The sequence below is a fragment of the Oncorhynchus tshawytscha genome, linkage group LG19 (assembly GCF_018296145.1).
Source record: "Oncorhynchus tshawytscha isolate Ot180627B linkage group LG19, Otsh_v2.0, whole genome shotgun sequence".
Taxonomy (NCBI): domain Eukaryota; kingdom Metazoa; phylum Chordata; class Actinopteri; order Salmoniformes; family Salmonidae; genus Oncorhynchus; species Oncorhynchus tshawytscha.
In genome coordinates, this window is record NC_056447.1 from 38891408 (window position 1) to 38912509 (window position 21102).

The window sequence follows — 21102 nt, forward strand, 5'->3', positions numbered from 1 at the left end:
TATTGTCGCCCAAGAAGTGGCTGATGGACCCCTTCAGCTAGCCGGGAGATGGGCCGAGCATGAGGCTAGCTCCAGGCTAACTGGTGCTTGCTTCAAGGGGCGGACATTCCTGGGAGCATAACAATGAGGAAGTTCTGTTCTTTATCTACCGCTGAACAGCCTCTATAAACATATTGATGTTTGACAGAAGAAGAACCTATCAGTCAGCACACTGAAAAACACTCAAGTGGTTTTAGCTAGCGGCAACTGGGCCATCCGCAACCGCAGGACTCTCCAGAGGGTGGTGCAGTCAGCCCAACGTATAACCGGGGGCATACTACCTGCCCTACAGGACATCTACAGCACCCAGTATCACAGGAAGGCCAGGAAGATCATCAAGAATCTCAGCCACCCAAGCCACGACCTGTTCACCCTGCTACCATCTAAGGTGGAGACAGTACAAGTGCATCAAAGCTGAGACCGAGAGACTGAAAAACAGCTTTCTCCAGGCCATCAGCCTGTTTAATAGTCACCACTACTGACTACTGACACTGACTACTGACTACTGACACCACTGACTATACTCATCCCGAGTATTGTTATTACGGTTCTCGTCCTGTGTATTGTTATTACGGGTCTCATCCCATGTATTGTTATTACGGGTCTCGTCCCGTGTATTAATTAGAGGTTTACACCTCACTATTTGTTTGGCTTACAGCTAGAGGTCGACCGATTAATCGGAATGGCCTATTAATTAGGGCCGATTTCATGTTTTCATAACAATCGGAAATCGCTATTTTTGGACACCGATTTGGCCATTTTTTTTACACCTTTATTTATCCTTTATTTAACTAGGCAAGTCAGTTAAGAAAACATTCTTATTTTCAATGACAGCCTAGGAACGGTGGGTTAACTGCCTTGTTCAGGGGCAGAATGACAGATTTTTACCTTGTCAGCTCGGGGATTCAATCTTGCAACCTTACAGTTAACTTCTTATGGCTGCAGGGGCAGTATTGAGTAGCTTGGATGAAAGATGCCCAGAGTAAACGGCCTGGTCCTCAGTCTCAGTTGCTAATCTATGCATATTATTAGTAGTATTTGATAGAAAACACTCTGAAGTTTCTAAAACAGTTTGAATGATGTCTGTGAGTATAACATAACTCATATGGCAGGCAAAACCTGACAAGAAATTCAAACAGGAAGTGAGAAATCTGAGGTTGGTCGATTTTCAACCCAGGCCCTATTGAATTCACAGTGGGATACGGATGAAGTTGCACTTCCTAGGGCTTCCACTAGATGTCAACTGTCTTTAGAAATGAGGCTTCTACTGTGGTGTGGACCTGAATAGGAGCTTAATGAGTCAGGTTACTGGCAGAGAGCCATTTCCTGGTCACACGCATTTCTCATGATATCGACCTGCGTTCCATTGCTTCTCTAGACACAAAGGAATTCTCCGGTTGGAACTTTATTGAAGATTTATCATAACAACACCCTAAAGATTGATTCTATACTTAGTTTGAAATGTTTCTTCCAGCTGTAATATAACTTTTTGAAGTTTTTGCCCGATGTTATGCGGGACCTGCACAAGCGTTTGGATATGTGTACCTAACGCGCTAACAAAAGTCGCTACTTGGACATAAATAATGCACATTATCGAACAAATCAAGCATTTATTGTGGAACTAGGATTCCTGGGAGTGCATTCTGATGAAGATCATCAAAGGTTAGTGATTAATTTAACTTTATTTGTGCTTTTTGTGACTCCTCTCTTTGACTGGAAAAATGGCTGAGTTTTTCTTTGGCTTGGTGGTGACCTAACATAATCATTTGTGGTGCTTTTGCTGTAAAGCCTATTTGAAATTGGACACTGGGGTGGGATTAACAACAAGATTATCTTTAAAACGGTATAAGATACATGTATGTTTGAGGAATTTTAATTATGAGATTTCTGTTGTTTTGAATTTGGCACCCTGCACTTTCACTGGCTGTTGTCATATCATCCCGTTAACGGGATTGCAGCCCTAAGAAGTTTTAACTAGTCCAATGCTCTAACCACCTGATTACATTGCACTCCACGAGGAGACTGCCTGTTACGCGAATGCAATAAGAAGCCAAGGTAAGTTGCTAGCTAGCATTAAACTTATCTTATAAAAAACAATCAATCAATCATAATCACTAGTTAACTACACATGGTTGATGATATTACTAGTTTATCTAGCGTGTTCTGCATTGCATATAATCGATGTGTACCTAATCATAAACATCAATGCCTTTCTTAAAATCAATACACAAGTATATATTTTTAAACCTGCATATTTAGTTAATATTGCCTGCTGACCTGGCTTGTTGCGAACTCTGTGAAGACTATTTCTTCCTAACAAAGACGGCCAACTTCGCCAAACGGGGGATGATTTAACAAAAGCGCATTTGTGAAAAAAGCACAATCGTTGCACGACTGTACCTAACCATAAACATGAATGCCTTTCTTAAAATCAATACACAGAAGTATATATTTTTAAACCTGCATATTTTGCTAAAAGAAATCCAGGTTAGCAGGCAATATTAACCAGGTGAAATTGTGTCACTTCTCTTGCGTTCATTGCATGCAGAGTCAGTGTATATGCAACACTTTGGGCCGCCTAATTTGCCAGAATTTTACATAATTATGACATAACATTGAAGGTTATGCAATGTAACTGGAATATTTAAACTTATGGATGCCACCCGTTAGATAAAATACGGAACGGTTCCTTATTTCACTGAAAGAATAAACGTCTTGTTATCGAGATTATAGTTTCCGGATTCGACCATATTAATAACCTAAGGCTCGTATTTCTGTGTGTTGTGTTATAGTTAAGTCTATGATTTGATAGAGCAGTCTGACTGAGCGATGGTAGGCACCAGCAGGTTCGTAAGCATTCATTCAAACAGCACTTTGGTGCGTTTTGCCAGCAGCTCGTCGCTGTGCTTCAAGCATGAGCTGTTTATGACTTCAAGCCTATCAACTCCCGAGATTAGGCTGATGTAACCGATGTGAAATGGCTAGCTAGTTAGCGGGGTGCACGCTAATAGCGTTTCAAACGTCACTCGCTCTGAGACTTGGAGTGGTTGTTCCCCTTGCTCTGCAAGGGCCGCGGCTTTTGTGGAGCGATGGATAACGCTGCGTCGAGGGTGGCTGTTGTCGATGTGTTCCTGGTTCGAGCCCAGGTAGGGGCGAGGAGAGGGATGGAAGCTATACTGTTACACTGGTAATACTAAAGTGCCTATAAGAACATCCAATAGTCAAAGGTATATGAAATACAAATCATATATAGAGAGAAATTGTCCTATAATAACTACAACCATATGTTCTCTCATGTTCTGAGCAAGGAACTTAAACGTTAGCTTTCTTACATGGCACATATTGCACTTTTACTTTCTTCTCCAACACTTTGTTTTTGCATTATTTAAACCAAATTGAACATGTTTCATTTTATTTGAGGCTAAATAGATTTTTATTGATGTATTATATTACTTAAGATAAAATAAGTGTTGTTGTAATTGTCATTGTTACAAATAAAATAATTAAAAAATTGGCCGATTAATCGGTATCGGATTTTTTTGGTCGGTATCGGTATCGGCGTTGAAAAATCATAATATATATATATATATATATATATATATATATATGAGTTGAAGTCGGAAGTTTACATACACTTAAGTTGGAGTAATTAAAACTCGTTTTTCAACCACTCACCAAAACTACTATAGTTTGTTAACAAGAAATTTGTGAAGTCGGTTAGGACATCTACTTTGTGCATGACAAAAGTAATTTTTCCAACAATTGTTTACAGACAGATTATTTCACTTATAATTCACTGTATCCCAATTCCAGTGGGTCAAAACTTTACATACACTAAGTTGACAGTGCCTTTAAACAGCTTGGACATTTCCAGAAAATGATGTCATGGCTTCAGAAGCTTCCCAACCTGAAAGGCTGCTCAGAAAGGAAGAAGCCACTGCTCCAAAACCGCCATAAAAAGCCAGACTACGGTTTGCAACTGCACATTGGGACACAGATTGTACTTTTTGGAGTAATGTCCTCTGGTCTGATGAAACAAAAATAGAACTGTTTGGCTATAATGACCATCGTTATGATAGGAGGAAAAGGGGGAGGCCTGCAAGCCGATGAACACCATCCTAACCGTGAAGCATGGGGGTGGCAGGATCATGTTGTGGGTGTGCTTTGCTGCAGGAGGGCCTGCTGCACTTCACAAATAAGATGGCATCATGAGGAAAGAAAATGATGTGGATATATTGAAGCAACATCTTAAGACATCAGTCAGGAAGTTAAAGCTTGGTCTCAAATGGGTCTTCCAAATGTACAATGACCCCAAGCATACTTCCAAAGTTGTGGCAAAATGTCTTAAGGACAACAACGTCAAGGTATTAGAGTGGCCATCACAAATCCCTGATCTCCATCCTATAGAAAATTTGTGGGCAGAACTGAAAAAGCATGTGTGAGGCCTACCTGACTCAGTTACACCAGCTCTGTCAGAAGGAATGAGCCAAAATGCACCCAACTTATTGTGGGAAGCTTGTGGAAGGCTACCAGAAACATTTAACCCAAGTTAAGCAATTTAAAGGCAATGCTACCAACTACTAATTGAGTGTATGTACACTTCTGACCCACTGGGAATGTGATGAAAGAAATAAAAGCTGAAATAAATCATTCTCTCTACTATTATTCTTCCATTTCACATTCTTAAAATAAAATGGTGATCCTAACTGACCTAAGACAGGGATTTTTACTAGGATTACAATTTAGGAATTGTGAAAAACTGAGTTAAAATGTATTTGGCTAAGGTGTATGTAAACTTCCAACTTCAACTGTGTGTATATATATATACGTTTGTTTTGGGCTTCGTTCCCGTCATGTTCATGACGTACGCTATTTTGGGTAGAGAAATTTTAAAAACTATTTCGTATTCCTGTGCCTGTCTCCTATCATATAATACAACGTCACAGAGACTGCTGCCCTGTGTTCATAGTCAATAAACACTGGTCACTTTAAGAATATTTACATACTGTTTTATCCACTTCATATGTATATACTGTATTCTAGTCAAGTCCCATTCTATATACAGTGCATTCTGAAAGTTTTCAAACCCCTTCCCATTTTCAACATTTTATTATGTTCCAGCCTCATTCTGAAATTGAGAAAATATTTTTTCCCCACATCAATCTATACGCAATACCCCATAATGACAAAGCGAAAACAGGTTTTTAGACATTTTTGCAAATGTATGAAAAATAAAAAACAGATACCTTATTTACATAAGTATTCAGACCCTTTGCTATGAGAATCTAAATTGAGCTTAGATGCATCCTGTTTCTGTTGATCATCCTTGAGATGTTAATACAAATTGATTGGAGTCCACCTCTGGTAAATTCAATAAATTGGACATGATTTGTAAAGGCACACACCTGTCTAGATAAGGTCCCACAGTTGAAAGTGCATAAAAGAATGGCGCCGGAGGAGATGGCTGCCGTTTTACGGGCTCCCAAAAAATTGTGCTATTGTGTGTGTTTTTTTCGTGTTATTTGTAACTTATTTTGTACATATTGTTTCTGCCACCGCCTCTTATGACCGAAAAGAGCTTCTGAATATCAGGACAGCGATTACTCACCTCGTACTGGACAAGACTTTTTCTTTAATGAGTCGGACGCAAAGGATTTACTTCAGACAAGGCCCAAATCCCTGTCATTTGCATTAAGAAGAGACAGAGATATCGGGGACGTAGGTCAGGGTGCCTTGTAAGGATCTGACGGTGAGTGAGTAATCTGCCTTTTCAGTCCTATTAGCCAACGTGCAATCATTGGATAACAAAATGGTTGAGCTCCGATCAAGATTATCCTACCAACGGGACATTAAAAACTGTTATATCATATGTTTCACTGAGTGGTGGCTGAACGATGACATGGATAACATACAGCAGGCTGGGTTTTCTGTCCATCGGCAAGATAGAACAGCTGCCTCCGTTAAGACAAGGAGTGGCTGTCTGTGTCTATTTGTCAATAACAGCTGGTGCACAAAATCTAATATTAAGGAAGTCTCAAGGTTTTCTTGCCTAAAGTAGAGTATCTCATGATAAGCTGTAGACCACACTATTTATGTTTTGCGTAGCTGTCTATTTACCACCACAAACCGATGCTGGCACTAAGACGGTACTCAACGAGCTGTATAAGGCCATAAGCAAATAAGAAAATGCTCATCGGCGCTCCTAGTGTCCAGGGACTTTAATGCAGGGAAACTTCAATCCGTTTTACATCATTTCTAGAAGCATGTTACATGTGCAACAAGAGGGGAAAAAAACTCTAGACCACCTTTACTCCACACACAGAGACGCGTACAAAGCTCTCCCTCGCCCTCCATTTGGCAAATCTGATCATAACTATCCTCCTGATTCCTGCTTACAAGCAAAAACTAAAGCAGAAAGTACCACTGACTCGCTCAATAAGAAAGTGGTCAGATGACACAGATGCTAAGCTATAGGACTGTTTTGCTGACACAGACTGGAATATGTTATGTGATTCTTCCGATGGCATTGAGGTATACACCACATCAGTCACTGGCCTCATCAATAAGTGCATCCATGACATCCCCAAATACAGGTGTGCCAAGCTTGTAGCGTCATACCCAAGAAGACTTGAGGCTGTAATCACTGCCAAAGGTGCTTCAACAAAGTCATGAGTAAAGGGTCTGAACACTCATGTAAATGTGATATTTCAGTTTTTAATTTTTAATAGATGAGCAGAAATGTTGTTTTTTTTAAACTGCTTTTGCTTTTCCATTGTGGTATTGTGTGTAGATTGATGAGAAAAAAAATAGATTTAATCCATTTTAGAATAAGGCTGTAACATAACAAAATGTGGAAAAAGTCAAGGGGTCTGATAATTACTACTGTACACAACTTTTCTATTCATATACTGTCAATAAGTTCTATACATACCATCAGACTCTGACATTGCTCTTTCTAATATTTCTTAATTTATGTACATTTTGGGGATTTGCGTGTATTGTTTTGTACTGTTATGTATTACTGTCCTGTTGGAGCTAGGAACATAAACATTTCACTACACCAGCAATAACATCTACAAAATATATGTACGCGACCAATAAAATTAGATTTGACACACACACACCATGTTGAAGACGATGATGGAGGCCCCTGGCTCTTGTCCTGTAGCTCCTGGTGGGGCCAGTGCAGCCCCTATAAAGCCAGCCTGTTAAAGTAGTGATTCCCCTCCCTGAGGATCACTGGGGATAATCAGGACCAGAGGTCTGGGTCTGGAACCACTCACCAGTCTATGAGCCTGGTCTGCTCAACAATACTGTACACAACCACTTTTACTATGGTGGTATACAGCTATGTAGCTACCTGTGTGAGTATGTGCCTATACGTTCATCCACCTCTGAGATGTGACTATTTACGATGGCAGCTGTTATTTCTTACATTTTGTTATACACAGCTGGTTTGCGTAATGGTTATTTCCCACTTTGTCTGTGTTGAGGACATCCAGAATGGCAATTCCCTTCAATGCGTTGCATTGGATGGATCCATATTAGACAGGCGTTAGTGAGGGGAGAGTTTGAGGCTATCCCAGTGTCTGCTCTAGCCAGGCCTGTGGTGTGGGCTATTTTGGTGGCTGTGGGACTCCAAGGCGTGGAGCCTAGGGCGTGTCCGCTCAGGGCCAGGTCTCCAGTATGCAGGAAGCCTGCTGTACAGGACCCCTCCAGGATGTAGCTGTCAGCTGATCCCTTCTGGGGGGGAAGGGAAGGGGAAGCTGGCAGGTGTGGATGGGAATGAGGGACAGGGTTAGGATGGAGAGGGGATGTGTGTGTGTGGCTGACAGTGACATTGGGAAGGTCTGTTATAGAGATAAAAGGTCCATTACTTCCTTCCTTCCTCCATCCACCTCCTCCTTCTTCGTTCCTCCTCCTGCCAAATCACCCTCTTTAGAGCTGATCTGCAGCTGTGGACGCCTCCTGTAGTGAAAAGACGTTGTGGAAAGAGGAACACTGAGAAAGTGTGTATGTGTTCCTGTATGTGTGTCCTGTGTGTGTGTGTGTCTCTCTGTGTGTACATTTCCATGTGCAATACTTAAATGTATACAAGTTTATGCTTAAGAATTTTCTCTGTCAGGGTTTCTTAAACCTTTTCAGCTGAAGTCCCAAATGAGAAATGTACTGTCCTCCCGTGACCCAAATCATTCTCCAACTACCCAAACTGTAAGAATAAATAGTGTGTGATTATAGATTATTATATATACAGTTGAAGTCAGAAGTTTACATACACCTCAGCCAAATACATTTAAACTCAGTTTTTCACAATTCCTGACATTTAATCCAAGTAAAAATTCCCTGTCTTAGGTCAGTTAGTATAACCACTTTATTTTAAGAATGTGAAATGTCAGAATAATAGTAGAGAGAATTATTTATTTCAGCTTTTATTTCTTTCATCGCATTCCCAGTGGGTCAGACGTTTACATACACTCAATTAGCATTTGGTAGCATGGCCTTTATATTGTTTAACTTGAGTCAAAAGTTTCTGGTATCCTTCCACAAGCTTCCCATAGTAAGTTGGGTGAATTTTGGCCCATTCCTCCTGATAGAGCTGGTGTAACTGAGTCAGGTTTGTAGGCCTCCTTGCTCGCACACGCTTTTTCAGTTCTGCCCACAAATGTTCTATGGGATTGAGGTCAGGGCTTTGTGATGGCCATTCCAATACCTTGACTTTGTTGTCTTTAAGCCATTTTGTCACAACTTTGGAAGTATGATTGGGGTCATTGTCCATTTGGAAGACCCATTTGCGACCAAGCTTTAACTGACTGATGTCTTGCGATGTTGTTTCAATATATCCACATCATTTTCCTGCCTTATGATGATATCTATTTTGTGAAGTGCACAAGTCCCTCCTGAAGCAAAGCACCCCCACAACATGATGCTGCCACCCCCGTGCTTCACGGTTGGGATGGTGTTCTTCGGCTTCCCTTTTTCCTCCTAACGTAACGATGGTCATTATGGCCAAACAGTTCTACTTTTGTTTCATCAGACCAGAGGATATTTCTCCAAAAAGTGCGCTTTTTGTCCTCATGTGCAGTTGCAAACTGTAGTCTGGCTTTTTTATGGCGGTTTTGAAGCAGTGGCTTCTTCCTTGCTGAGCGGCCTTTCAGGTTATGTCGATACAGGACTCATTTTACTGTGGATATAGATACTTTTGTCCCTGTTTCCTCCAGCATCTTCACATGGTCCTTTGCTGTTGTTCTGGGATTGATTTGCACTTTTTGCACCAAAGTACGTTCATCTCTAGGAGACAAAACGTGTCTCCTCCCTGAGCGGTATGACGGCTATGTGGTCCCATGGTGTTTATACTTGCGTACTATTGTTTGTACAGATGAACATGGTACCTTCAGGCGTTTGGAAATTGCTCCCAAGGATGAACCAGACTTGTGGCGGTCCACTTTTTTTTTTCTGAGGTCTTGGCTGATTTCTTTTGATTTTCCCTTGATGTCAAGCAAAGAGGCAGTGAGTTTGAAGGTAGGCCTTGAAATACATCCACAGATACACCTCCAATTGACTCAAATTATGTCAATTAGCCTATCAGAAACTTCTGAAGCCATGACATCATTTTCTGGAATTTTCCAAGCTGTTTAAAGGCAAAGTCAACTTAGTGTATGTAAAGTTTTGACCCACTGGAATTGTGACACAGTGAATTATAAGTGAAATAATTTGTCTGTAAACAATTGTTGGAAATATTACTCGTCATGCACAAAGTAGATGTCCTAACCGACTTGCCAAAACTATAGTTTGTTAACAAGTCATTTGTGGAGTGGTTGAAAAACGAGTTTTAATGACTCCTTGTCAACTTTGACTTCAACTGTACGTGTGTGATACTGGCATATTCACATTGATTTGAAGGCCAAACATCCTTTAAATAATTATCAAATTCATCAAGTGTTGTAAAGAGACTAGACAGAATGGGGAGGTGAGTCCAATCCATAGTTTCACTAAAATTGGCGATATTGGTGAATGCAAATACACAGGTAGTTATGTTACAAATCAGCACCTCTTTCAGGAGAGATAAATACAGATAGGTGTTTGTAAGCGCCTCACACGGCCCCTGTTCCCTATATCAATTCCTCTGTTGTCCCAATGGGTGAGATTCAGCTGGCTAACCTCTGACCTCTCACCTTTACCCCTTTCAGTCACCACTTCTGTCACCTGGGAAGGAAAAAGCGAAATCACAACACGACTAAACTCCCCTCACATATCATCCCATCCACACATGATTGTCAGTGGATACATCCATGGATCCCCCAAAGCCTTCCAGCATCTGGCTGATGCCTGATGCCTTTGGGAGATGGAGGTCTGTGAGGTGGAAGGCTTTTCATGTAGTCCCAGGAGCACTGAAGCCAATAGTTAGGGGAATGTGTTGTGAATCATTCTTTGTCTTATGATGAGTTTGTTTCAGCAAGGATTTAGTATAGTCTCTGGTTATACAAATGGAATAGATTACTCTTCATTGTTTGCAACCATCTTCAGTATTCCTCAGTCAGATAATGTTTGATATGACCCAGTTATGTCAGCAGTTGTACTCTTTTTTTTTATACCTCTAATAGCCTTTTCAGAACTACTGAACTGAGCCGAGCTGTAATGCTCTGGCCTGGCTACATATCCACCATTGTTCCTGGAGCCATTACAGTTCAGGTTGGCACAGTAGTTTTAAAAGGGTTTAACTGTGTGCAGGCCCGGGGCTGGTAGGTTGAGCCTTGCTCATGGACAGACAGGTTCAAGCCGGTCTCTCCTTGCTCCCCTGTAAGAATGGTGTTTAGGAAACACACAGAGAACAGGAAAGGCAGAGCAGGCTGGGGAAGAATAGAGGGATATCCCCTTACAGGGTTCCCTCCTTTTTCCTTCAGGATAGAGGGCTGAGAAGTTGGGAAGGGGGGGGGGGTTGTTATGTAAATCACTTCACCTGTCTACACAAACAAGACTCATACAAACATATGCCTGCACATACACACATCAAACTTCATCGGAGGTAGTCCTCGTCTGGCTGATTTTTTTGGTGTTTGTTTGTGTATTTGTGTGTGTGTATGCGTGTGTGCATTCATGCATTTGTGTGTGTGCCTGCCTGCCTACCTGGGTGTGTGTGTGATGATGTGAGACCCTCCCAACCACACCCCCTCTGTGGATCAGTGCATTAGAACAGGGTCAATACTGTCAGATATTACTGCAGTACCCTGAGAAAAAACCCAGGATGCAGCCGCTGGAGCCTGCAGCCGCTGGAGCCTGCAGCCGGTGGAGCCTGCAGCCGGTGGAGCCTGCAGCCGCTGGAGCCTGCAGCCGGTGGAGCCTGCAGCCGCTGGAGCCTGCAGCCGCTGGAGCCTGCAGCCGGTGGAGCCTGCAGCCGGTGGAGCCTGCAGCCGGTGGAGCCTGCAGCCGCTGGAGCCTGCAGCCGGTGGAGCCTGCAGCCGCTGGAGCCTGCAGCCGCTGGAGCCTGCAGCCGGTGGAGCCTGCAGCCACTGGAGCCTGCATCTTGGGGCCAGCCTGGGCTTAACACCCCATTTTAATTACACAAGAGAGGAAAAGTAGTACAGCAACTCAGACAAGCTGTTATTTACTAGGTTGTGGGGTGATTTAATCACCGAATGCAATTCAATTGCATTGGTGTAGTTGGTGTCCAGACCAGGGTAGTAGATGCAAGATTATGTTGAGGATGAATGGGCTGCAGCCTATAGATGTTGGATTGATTACTTTTGACATATTCCTCAAAGATTTTCGTTGGAGAAAAGAACTGCAAAAGCTGAGCTGACTAGGGTCCCTTGTTGTAATATGCAATGCCTCCCCACAGTGGTTGTGTAAACCCATACTAATAAAACCAGTCTTTTTCCTCTCTCAAGGTGGCACCAGGGACATTGGTTCAGCTCTGACCAGGATGTGCATGAGACACCGCAGCATTGAGGCTAAATTACGCCACTTCACCAAGTATGTACTCCATGTTCAACCTTGCCTAATTGCTCTCCCTACATCTCTATGCATTGCTAATGGTGCTACAAGTCATACAAGTCCTGTCCTTACTCTCCCTCTTCTTTCCTCTCCTTTCCAGTACTCTTATGGAAGGCCTAGTCACTCCTCTCCAGGACAGGATAGAGGAATGGAAGAAGACAGCTAACCTGCTGGACAAAGACCACGCCAAAGGTGAGGGACAGAACAACCCCGCCGTTGTGGGGTCAAAGCTTAAGAACTTTGTGACAAATGTAAGTCATAACTCCATTAAATGTCATAACTCCAGAGTGAATTGTCCCTCTCCTCCTCAGAATACAAGCGGTCTCGTCAGGAGATAAAGAGGAAGTCCTCAGACACTATGAAGCTCCAAAAGAAAGCCAGGAAAGGTAACATCTAACCACACCCTGTAGCATGATCTGATTGGCTTCTTCTAGAAACTAATGGCTACTGATTAGCGACTGTCCAAAACAGACTGTAGACTTTAGATAGAGGATGTTGATAGTTCTGCTAGTTACCATCACCTAACTGGGAGATTGCACCACCTAGTGCCCTGGATGTGAAATTCATTGTCATGGGTTTCCAATGAGGGGTAATTCAGAAATGTGTTATTCAAAAAGTTTGGAGAGTTTTTGAGGAGTGAAAAAATCTAAGGTTTATGTTTACAACAGCAAGTCCTGCTTTTATCTATTTCCATGCTTATAACGATGACAGTTCCAACTCTTATATTGGGCTTTTTGTCTCTGCCCCTCCCCCAAACTGTCCTCTTTCCACTCATGCTACCTATCTGTCTACTCCTCTACCCCCTCGCTGGCCTATTCCCCTGATGTAGAGCTTTTAGGTATGTGTGCTGTTCTCATGTTCTTATATGCATTGCATGAGGCATTTCCTGATAATGTTCTAGTTGTTGTCCGGTGTGTGTCTGTGTGAATGTGTGTGCATCATCACGTCATTATGTGTGACCATCTTACTCGTAGTGTTGTGTCTGTCTGATACTGGTGTCTCCTAATATTCCTCCCTCACTGTTATTGTCCCTCCTCCTCTTCATACCCCTCTTAGTCGTCATGTCACCATGTTTCATAATGCTGACTCATACATGGCAGCTGAATATTTCATCACATTGTTGTATTTTCCTGTGCTTGTTAATCATTTTCCTTTCAGGACCTCCATCCATATCAAGTGGTTGTTGCTGATCTCATTTAGGACTCACATGGTCTCACACAGTTGAAATCGGAAGTCTACATACACCTTTGCCAAATACATTTAAACTCAGTTTTTCACAGTTTTCCTGACATTCAATCCTAGTAAAAATGTCCTGTTTTAGGTCAGTTAAGATCACCACTTTATTTTAAAATGTCAGAATAATAGTAGAGATAATTATTTCTTTCAGCTTTTATTTCTTTCATCACATTCCCAGTGGGTCAGAAGCTTCCCACAATAAGTTGGGTGAATTTTGGCCCATTCCTCCTGACAGAGCTGGTGTAACTGAGTCAGGTTTGTAGGCCTCCTTGCTCGCACACACTTTTTCAGTTCTGCCCACAAATTTTCTATGGGATTGAGGTCAGGGCTTTGTGATGCCCACTCTAATACCTTGACTTTGTTGTCCTTGAGCCATTTTCCCACAACTTTGGAAGTATGATTGGGGTCATTGTCCATTTGTGACCAAGCTTTAACTTCCTGATTGATGTCTTGAGATGTTGTTTCAATCCAAATAATTTTCCCTCCTGCAGCAAAGCACCCCCACAACATGATGCTGCCACCCCCGTGCTTCACGGTTGGGATGGTGTTTTTCGGCTTGCAATCGTTCCCCCTTTTCCTCCAAACATAACAATGGTCATTATGGTCAAACAGTTCTATTTTTTATTTTTATTTTTGTTTCATCAGACCAGAGGACTCCAACCTGTATGTAAACTTCCGACTTCAACTGTATGTGCTGTAGTTTCGTCCTATTCTCACTGACACATTGTTTCACTGTAGAGTTGTTTTTTAATGGCGGTCAAACTCAGTAGAGTGTTATAATCACCAGTCTTTCTTTTCCCCCTCCCCTCTCATTTCATCCTCATACTCTATCCATCTTACCCAATGCCCCTCATTGGCACCATGTTCCCCTTCACTCACTATTGACCCCTTCCTCTGCTATCCCCTGACCCTCTCTCTTCTACCTCTTCCTGTATTCCCTCCTCTATCTCCTCTTCTCTCTTTACCCCCCTACCCCTCCTCAGGCCGGGGGAACTTGCGTCCCCAGCTGGACAGTGCCATGCAGGACGTCAGTGACCTCTACCTGCTGATGGGTGAGACAGAGAAACAGGCGGTGCGCCGGGCCCTCCTGGAGGAGAGGGGGCGCTACTGTTCCTTCATCAACCTTCTGCAGCCTGTGGTGGTGAGCATAGATCAAGGATCAGATTACCCTCCCCATATCTGAACCTTAACCAGTATGTGGAAAAAAACTTGCCTGACTAGATTATATGGTGATGAGAGAGGAGGGCTGCTGAGATACCAGGGTGGGCTCTGGAGAGAAGTTGCCTTGTTTTTAGGCACAGATTTAGAATCTGTTTACCTTCCCGACATCGTACCATTAACCATTATATGGAAAAAGTTGAAGGAATATAGGTTAGTGTCAGGGGAAACTGCATCCTATTATAGGGTTGTTTAGTGGGCTTCATCTGGGTAGAACATACAGGGATGTGTTTCAGCTTTCATGTTAGTTATTTCAGTTTGTCACAGTTATTTCAGCTAATCTATTTTGTCTTTGACTGTGTGTTGCTGAGTAGAAGGTCTTGTTGTTGATCCTCAGAATGGAGAGATAGCCATGCTGGGAGAGATCACTCACCTGCAGGCCATTGTTGATGACCTCACAGTGCTGACTGAAGACCCGCACAAACTGCCCCCGGCTAGTGAGCAGGTACGTACAGTACTCTCCAAAATACCTGAACCCAAAACACACTCCTGTTCATACACATGTACTCATCATGCAAGCACACATGCTCAACGAGTCGCAAACACAGATAACCAGTGGCAATTAACACACATACACACAGAAACCCTGGAGTTATTCAATCAACTTGAGGTCAAATAGGTAATACAATATTCAGACTTCAGACTTCAGATTTAACTCTGATTTTTACACAAGCCTCCCATTGACACCAATGACTGATTTACATGAAAGTCTGAGTTTAGTGAATAGATCTCAGGTCTGAAAACTACACTGAGTGTATGTCTTGCTTGTGCTAACTGTGTGTTGTGCTATGCTTCTCCCTCCTCTCCTCAGGTGATTGGGGACTTGAAGGGTTCAGACTACAGTTGGTCCTATCAGACCCCTCCCTCCTCTCCCAGCAGTGCTGCTTCCAGGAAGAGCAGTATGTGCAGTATCCTCCAGATGCCCAGCTCCGCTGCCCACCGCCTCAGCAGTGTCTCCTCCCACGACTCAGGGTTCATCTCTCAGGATGCCAACACCCATTCCAAGTCCCCCTCACCCATGCCCTCTGACATCACCAGCCAGGTAGGCACACCTCTGAGTCAGTCAGGCCCTAGACTACACTCCAGGTTCACCAGCACATTCTTGCTTAACAAGACTTGGGAGTATGGTAACACTAGAAAAAGAAAAGGAGAACCGCACACTCTAGGAGCTCAGATGCAATCATTTTATATCCAATGTTTCGACAGCCACGCTGTCTTCATCAGGGTATAATGACAAACAATGCGGGTCACTCGTTTATATAGTGTCAAAGGACACACACAGGCGTCTGTAATCATGGCCGGGTGTGGCCTGATATCAATGGTTAATTCTTAGATATAAAAAGAACATACAAAAAACATGAATGATAGCGTACGATCAAAGATACAATTTGGCTACATAGGCCTACAAACATTTACTATGAACAGCAAAATCACAATCATCACAAGAATGGCTTCAGATCAAAGTCTACGTTGAGACCGAAGGGGAAAAGGGTCTTTAAATTAAAGATCCAGGCAGCCTCTCGTTTAAACAATAAATTGTTGAGGGTGACATGTTCGTTGCCAATATAATGTAGGGATGAAATCGAGTGGTTCACTTCCAAAAGCAAAAAGTGTTGTAACTGGGTAAGTCGAGTTTTTGTACCTAATGGTGCTACGATGCTCCGAGATTCGTACTTTTAATTTGCGCTTTGTTTTACCCACATCATTTTTTCCACAACGACAAGTTATAACATAAATAACTGTCTTAGTGGAGCACGTGATAACATCTTTGATTGGGATCTGTATCCCTGTTTAGGGGTGTTTGAAGGATCTACATTTGTAAGTGCCATTGCATTGGGCGTAGCCATTACACTGGTAGTTTCCATCCGGTAGAGGCGTAAATAGAGGTGCAGGGTTATTTTGGAGTGGTAAATCAGAGTTTACCAATTGATCTGAGATTTCTGCCCCACGAGAATACGACCAAGGGAGGGTCCGAAAACACATTACAGATACTGTCATCGGATCTTAGAATGTGGCAATGTTTGTGAATGAATCCCTTAATTTGTTCAGAGCACTTTGAATAGCTGGTAGTTAGAATGCAAGAATGCTTCTTTTTGCGAGACTGTCCTTAAAAGAGATCATGTCTCGATTTGTTTAGAATTTTCTCTATGGCAGTATTAATCTGACCATTTTTGTACCCCCTCTCCTTTCATTTTCTTTACGTCTCGGCCATATTTCTGTCGAAATCTGATAGTTTTTTGCAAATTCTTTTGATTCGACAGAATTGGATGTAGGGCAAACTGCTTTTCACGGGAAGCGGGTGACAACTATCATCCCTCAACAAACTATTACGATCAGTAGATTTCCTGTAAAGATCAGTGTATAGAACATTATCCTCACACAAAATCAGAAGATCAAGGAAACTGATTTGATGTGTGTCAGATTGCATAGTAAATCTCAGATGCTCAGAACAAGAGTTAAGAAAAGCATGGAATGCCTGGAGTTGTTTTGCTTCACCCCTCCATAGAACAAAAATATCATCAATATACCATTTCCAAATAATGATGTTTGGCAAGAAAACATTTTTGAGAGGATTGGAAATGGACTGTTTCTCCATGTAACCCACATACAACTTAGCATAGTTAAGAGCCATGGGGGATCCCATAGCAGTACCCTTCATCTGAATAAAGAAATCATTTAGAAACATGAAGTAGTTGTGTGTGAGTACTATTTCAGCCAATGTTATAATGCATGCACTGGAAGGTAGTTCATTAGGGGCGGCAGGGTAGCCTAGTGGTTAGAGCTTTGGACTAGTAACCGAAAGGTTGCAAGTTCAAATCCCCAAGCTGACAAGGTACAAATCTGTTGTTCTACCCCTGAACAGGGGGCCTAGGGGCTGTCATTGACCCCTTCCACCTCGGGCCCCGTTCTTAACTGACTTGCCTAGTTAAATAAAGATTCCATGGCAAAAGAGAAATATTCTGTGTTAGTTTGTCATAGAAGTGTTCTCTTATCTCACTCCTTCCATCTCCAGAAGACCACCAGCTCAGCCTCTTCTGAGGCATCAGAAACCTGCCAGTCTGTCAGCGAGTGCAACTCTCCAGCTGCGGTTAGTACACACTCACATACACACACGTATTGTGGCCCCCGGGGATCTTCCTACGGTATGGGATAAACATGCTGACTCAGACATGTTTGTCCATTCCGCAGTTTGGCTCATGCTCATCCTTCGGTACCTTCCGCTCCACTCTCTCTTACACTGGCTCTGGCATACTTCCTGGGTCCCCCACATTTAACCGCTCTCCTGGATCCAACACCCCCTCACCCACATCAAAAGTTCCTAGCTGGAAGGTTTGTTTTTATTTGCCTAATTGCTTTTTCCTTGGTTGTATCAACTCATTTGCATAATGCATGATGCATAGTGACTTTATGACCTCTTTATCCATTCTTTTGTCAAACTCAGCTTTCAAATATCTCATGCCAAAGATTTGCTAAAACACATTGTAATAACATTTTCATGCTTAGGCCTCAGCATTTTAGCCTGGTCTCAGATCTATTTGTGTTGTATTGCCAAATCCTATGGTCTTTGACATGAGTTAGCAAGACAGCACAAACAGTCTGGGACCAGGCTATCCTCTTCATGGACCCCCATACTGCTTCCATTGTACCACAATGAAAAAGACTCCTGAACAGCTGATTGATAGACGTCCTATCCAAGGGTACATTGTTTAGTTCATTTCTTCATTGCCTCAATAATATCGCCACAGGATTGGTCCAAAACGAGTACCTACGAGCCATTATTGGCTACCACGCTACAGCGAAGGAGAGAGTCATTGGACAGGATGAGGGAGCAGGAGGTTTCTTCCAGTCCTAAAGGGTTCTCTGGGATGCATCCAGACACTCATAGGTCCATTCTAGCCCAAGCTGCCATAGCCACAGCCAAGGTAATGATGAGCACACAGTGGATACAGCACTCAACCATCAGCATTCATTGTTGAAATGTGGATCTTAATCTTTGTCACTACTGTATGGTAATATGAGTCTTTTCTCTTTCTCTCACTCTCTTCCTTCTGTGCCTGCGTGTGTGTGTGTGTGTGTGTGTGTGTGTGTGTGTGTGTGTGTGTGTGTGTGTGTGTGTGTGTGTGTGTGTGTGTGTGCCTGCGTCTCTGTGTGTACAGCACAGCGGTGAGGCTATGTCCCCAGCAGCCAGTACACTAGCCATGGTGCTGATCCGGGGTCTCAGTGTAGAGCATCAAAAGAATAGCAGGGAATCTCTGCAGTACTCCAGTGGCTACAGCACCCAGACAAACACACCATCCTGTTCAGAGGACACCATCCCCTCACAGGGTAACAAACACTCTACACATATCCCTTTAAACAGTACCCTACTGTACAGTATATCTTTTTTAAAATGTTTATTTATGCAGGTTATTATCATTGAGCTAAAATATCTTACATACAGTACCTAGAAAATATACCTTCTCAAAGCAACATACACGCTCAAAGTAAAATACACTCTAGTATACTAATTTCTCCTAAAGGGGAATACTTTATCATAGAAAATATAATGTATTCATCCTTAAAATTATCACACATTATTTGATCAGAAGCTAATATAATCCATCCTCTTAGAAAAACCCGCTCTCATTTGACCAGATCAGTTTAACTACATTGTCTCTCTTTTGTTCAGGGTCGGACTATGAGTGCTACTCTCTGAACGGGGATGCTGGCACCAGCAGGGAGGCCGACTTTGACAAGTCCTCCACCATCCCCCGCCACAGCAACATCGCACAGAACTACCGCCGCATGATCCAAACCAAGAGGCCTGCTAGCACCGCTGGGCTGCCGGCCGGAGTGAGCCCTCCTGGGGGTACGCATGGAGAGACTGCAGGGGGTGATGGAGGTCGTGACGGGGGGCATGGAGCCATCACCTCTGGAACAGCCACCATCCGCCGAACCCCCTCCTCCAAAACAGGAGTGAGACGTACCCCTTCCACCTCGGGCCCCATCCCCATCTGCCCCCCCATCATTCCAGTCAAGACCCCCACTGTGCCAGACTCTCCAAGCTACTCCCCTGGCTACTCCCTCAGCCCCACCCAAAAGCGCATGGGCAGCGATGAGTACCAGGATGCAGATGAGACTCCACCCAGTGCCCTGGAGTACAGGAAGGTCTCCCCCAAGCTGCTGAGCCTGCCTGACACCAGCACCTGGGGCTCCGAAGGGGGGCTGGAACGAAGCGTCTACGCCCAGCAGCCCCCTAGCATGGCTGGCCTCAGCCCAGAGGAAGACTCCCAGCTGGCCGCCAACCGCCACAGCCTGGTGGAGAAGATAGGAGAGCTGGCGGCCAGTGCCTATGCCCTTGGTGAGGGTCAGTTCCCTTTCCCCCCTCTGGACCCTCTGCCAGCGAACCCAGTCGGGACAAACCCTGTAACCCAACACCCACAACACCTACCCCCCAAGTCCCAGGAGGGAGTGGACATGCTGGTGTCCATACGGAGGGGTGTGAGGCTTCGCAAGGTGGTCTCCAATGACAGATCAGCCCCCAGGATACTCCAGGATACTGCCGCAGCCTCCAGGATACTGCGGTAGTATCTCCTGGGACTGACCCCAGAACTGTGGTGCCCTTTCTTATAATAAGCTCAACCTCTAGTTGTAAAATGAATGAACACTCATCCTATACAGCATTAGACTGTATGAAATGAAAGGGAATCAAGTGTCAATGTGTAAAGATTTAATGAATGGCCATGGGTGACCAATGGATAAATGTCATATTTTTATGTTGTATTGCTATTTCCTATGTTGTCTTTGGGCTTTGGTTGTCCATTTCCTCTGTCTCCTGATGCGTCAGGCCAGACCTCCCCCATATTCACAAAGTGTATCAGAGTAGGTGTGCTGATCTAGGATCAGTTTAGCCTTTTAGGTCATAATGAATAAGACTATATGGACAAGGATGACCTGATCCTAGATCAGCACTCATACACTTTATGAATATGGGGATAGGTCACTCCATGTAAGGGTTGAATGTGTCTTATTGTGTGTGTACTAATGCCGCATTCAACAAGCTAGTCGGAACTAGGGAACTCACAAATTCCCAACTAGCTAATTGGTGACATGTTCAAACAGTAATAAGTCATACATTTAAGAGTTTCCTAGTTCCGACTAGCACGTGAACGCAGCATAACACATCCATCTGTCATCTGAAAGTGATGGGGTCAAGCTGCTCCGTGAACCTGTCTGTATGTTATGTATTATTATACTGATGTATATATTACTGTTTGTAAAATAAGCTGAAAACCAATTGTGTATGTCACATATCGGAGAAATGTAAAAGTCATGTAAAATAGGACGCGATGTGGCAGTGGTTTTATTGGTGTACTGTACTATCAATATATTCTGCAATTAAACCAACCATTTCTATAGAACAATGGAGAACTTTGGATCTGTGAGCTTTTACATGATGCACAAACAGTGGAGGTTTTAATGCCTCAGCCTATAGGCTAATTGAACATCTAAGTAAGCGTTGTTCTCTTATGGAATTATTATATGGCTATGTATTAGTTTTAGATAAAGGAGCAAAGGGCGCGAGAAGAGCACATACATAGTTATCAGGACAGATACTAGAGGTGTAAAGAGCCATTT

General features: G+C 43.2%; 1 protein-coding gene across 5 annotated transcripts in view; it reads left to right on the forward strand.

Moving 5' to 3' along the window:
* LOC112218744 (protein MTSS 2) overlaps positions 1-20892 on the forward strand; it is a 37957-nt gene extending 17065 nt beyond the window's left edge. The window contains exons 4-15 of one of the 5 annotated variants that reach the window (XM_024379820.2): positions 11925-12009; positions 12131-12222; positions 12342-12416; positions 12860-12868; positions 14250-14407; positions 14822-14929; positions 15296-15526; positions 17501-17572; positions 17674-17814; positions 18231-18407; positions 18642-18810; positions 19154-20892. In XM_024379820.2, coding sequence (XP_024235588.1) covers positions 11925-12009; positions 12131-12222; positions 12342-12416; positions 12860-12868; positions 14250-14407; positions 14822-14929; positions 15296-15526; positions 17501-17572; positions 17674-17814; positions 18231-18407; positions 18642-18810; positions 19154-20052 — 2216 coding nt within the window. In that variant the 3' untranslated portion in view covers positions 20053-20892. Of the gene's footprint in view, positions 1-11924; positions 12010-12130; positions 12223-12341; positions 12417-12859; positions 12869-14249; positions 14408-14821; positions 14930-15295; positions 15527-17497; positions 17573-17673; positions 17815-18230; positions 18408-18641; positions 18811-19153 lie in introns of all 5 variants that reach the window. The other 4 variants (XM_024379819.1, XM_024379823.2, XM_024379822.1 and 1 more) reach the window with 4 other exon arrangements.
* The last annotated feature ends 210 nt before the right edge of the window (positions 20893-21102 follow it).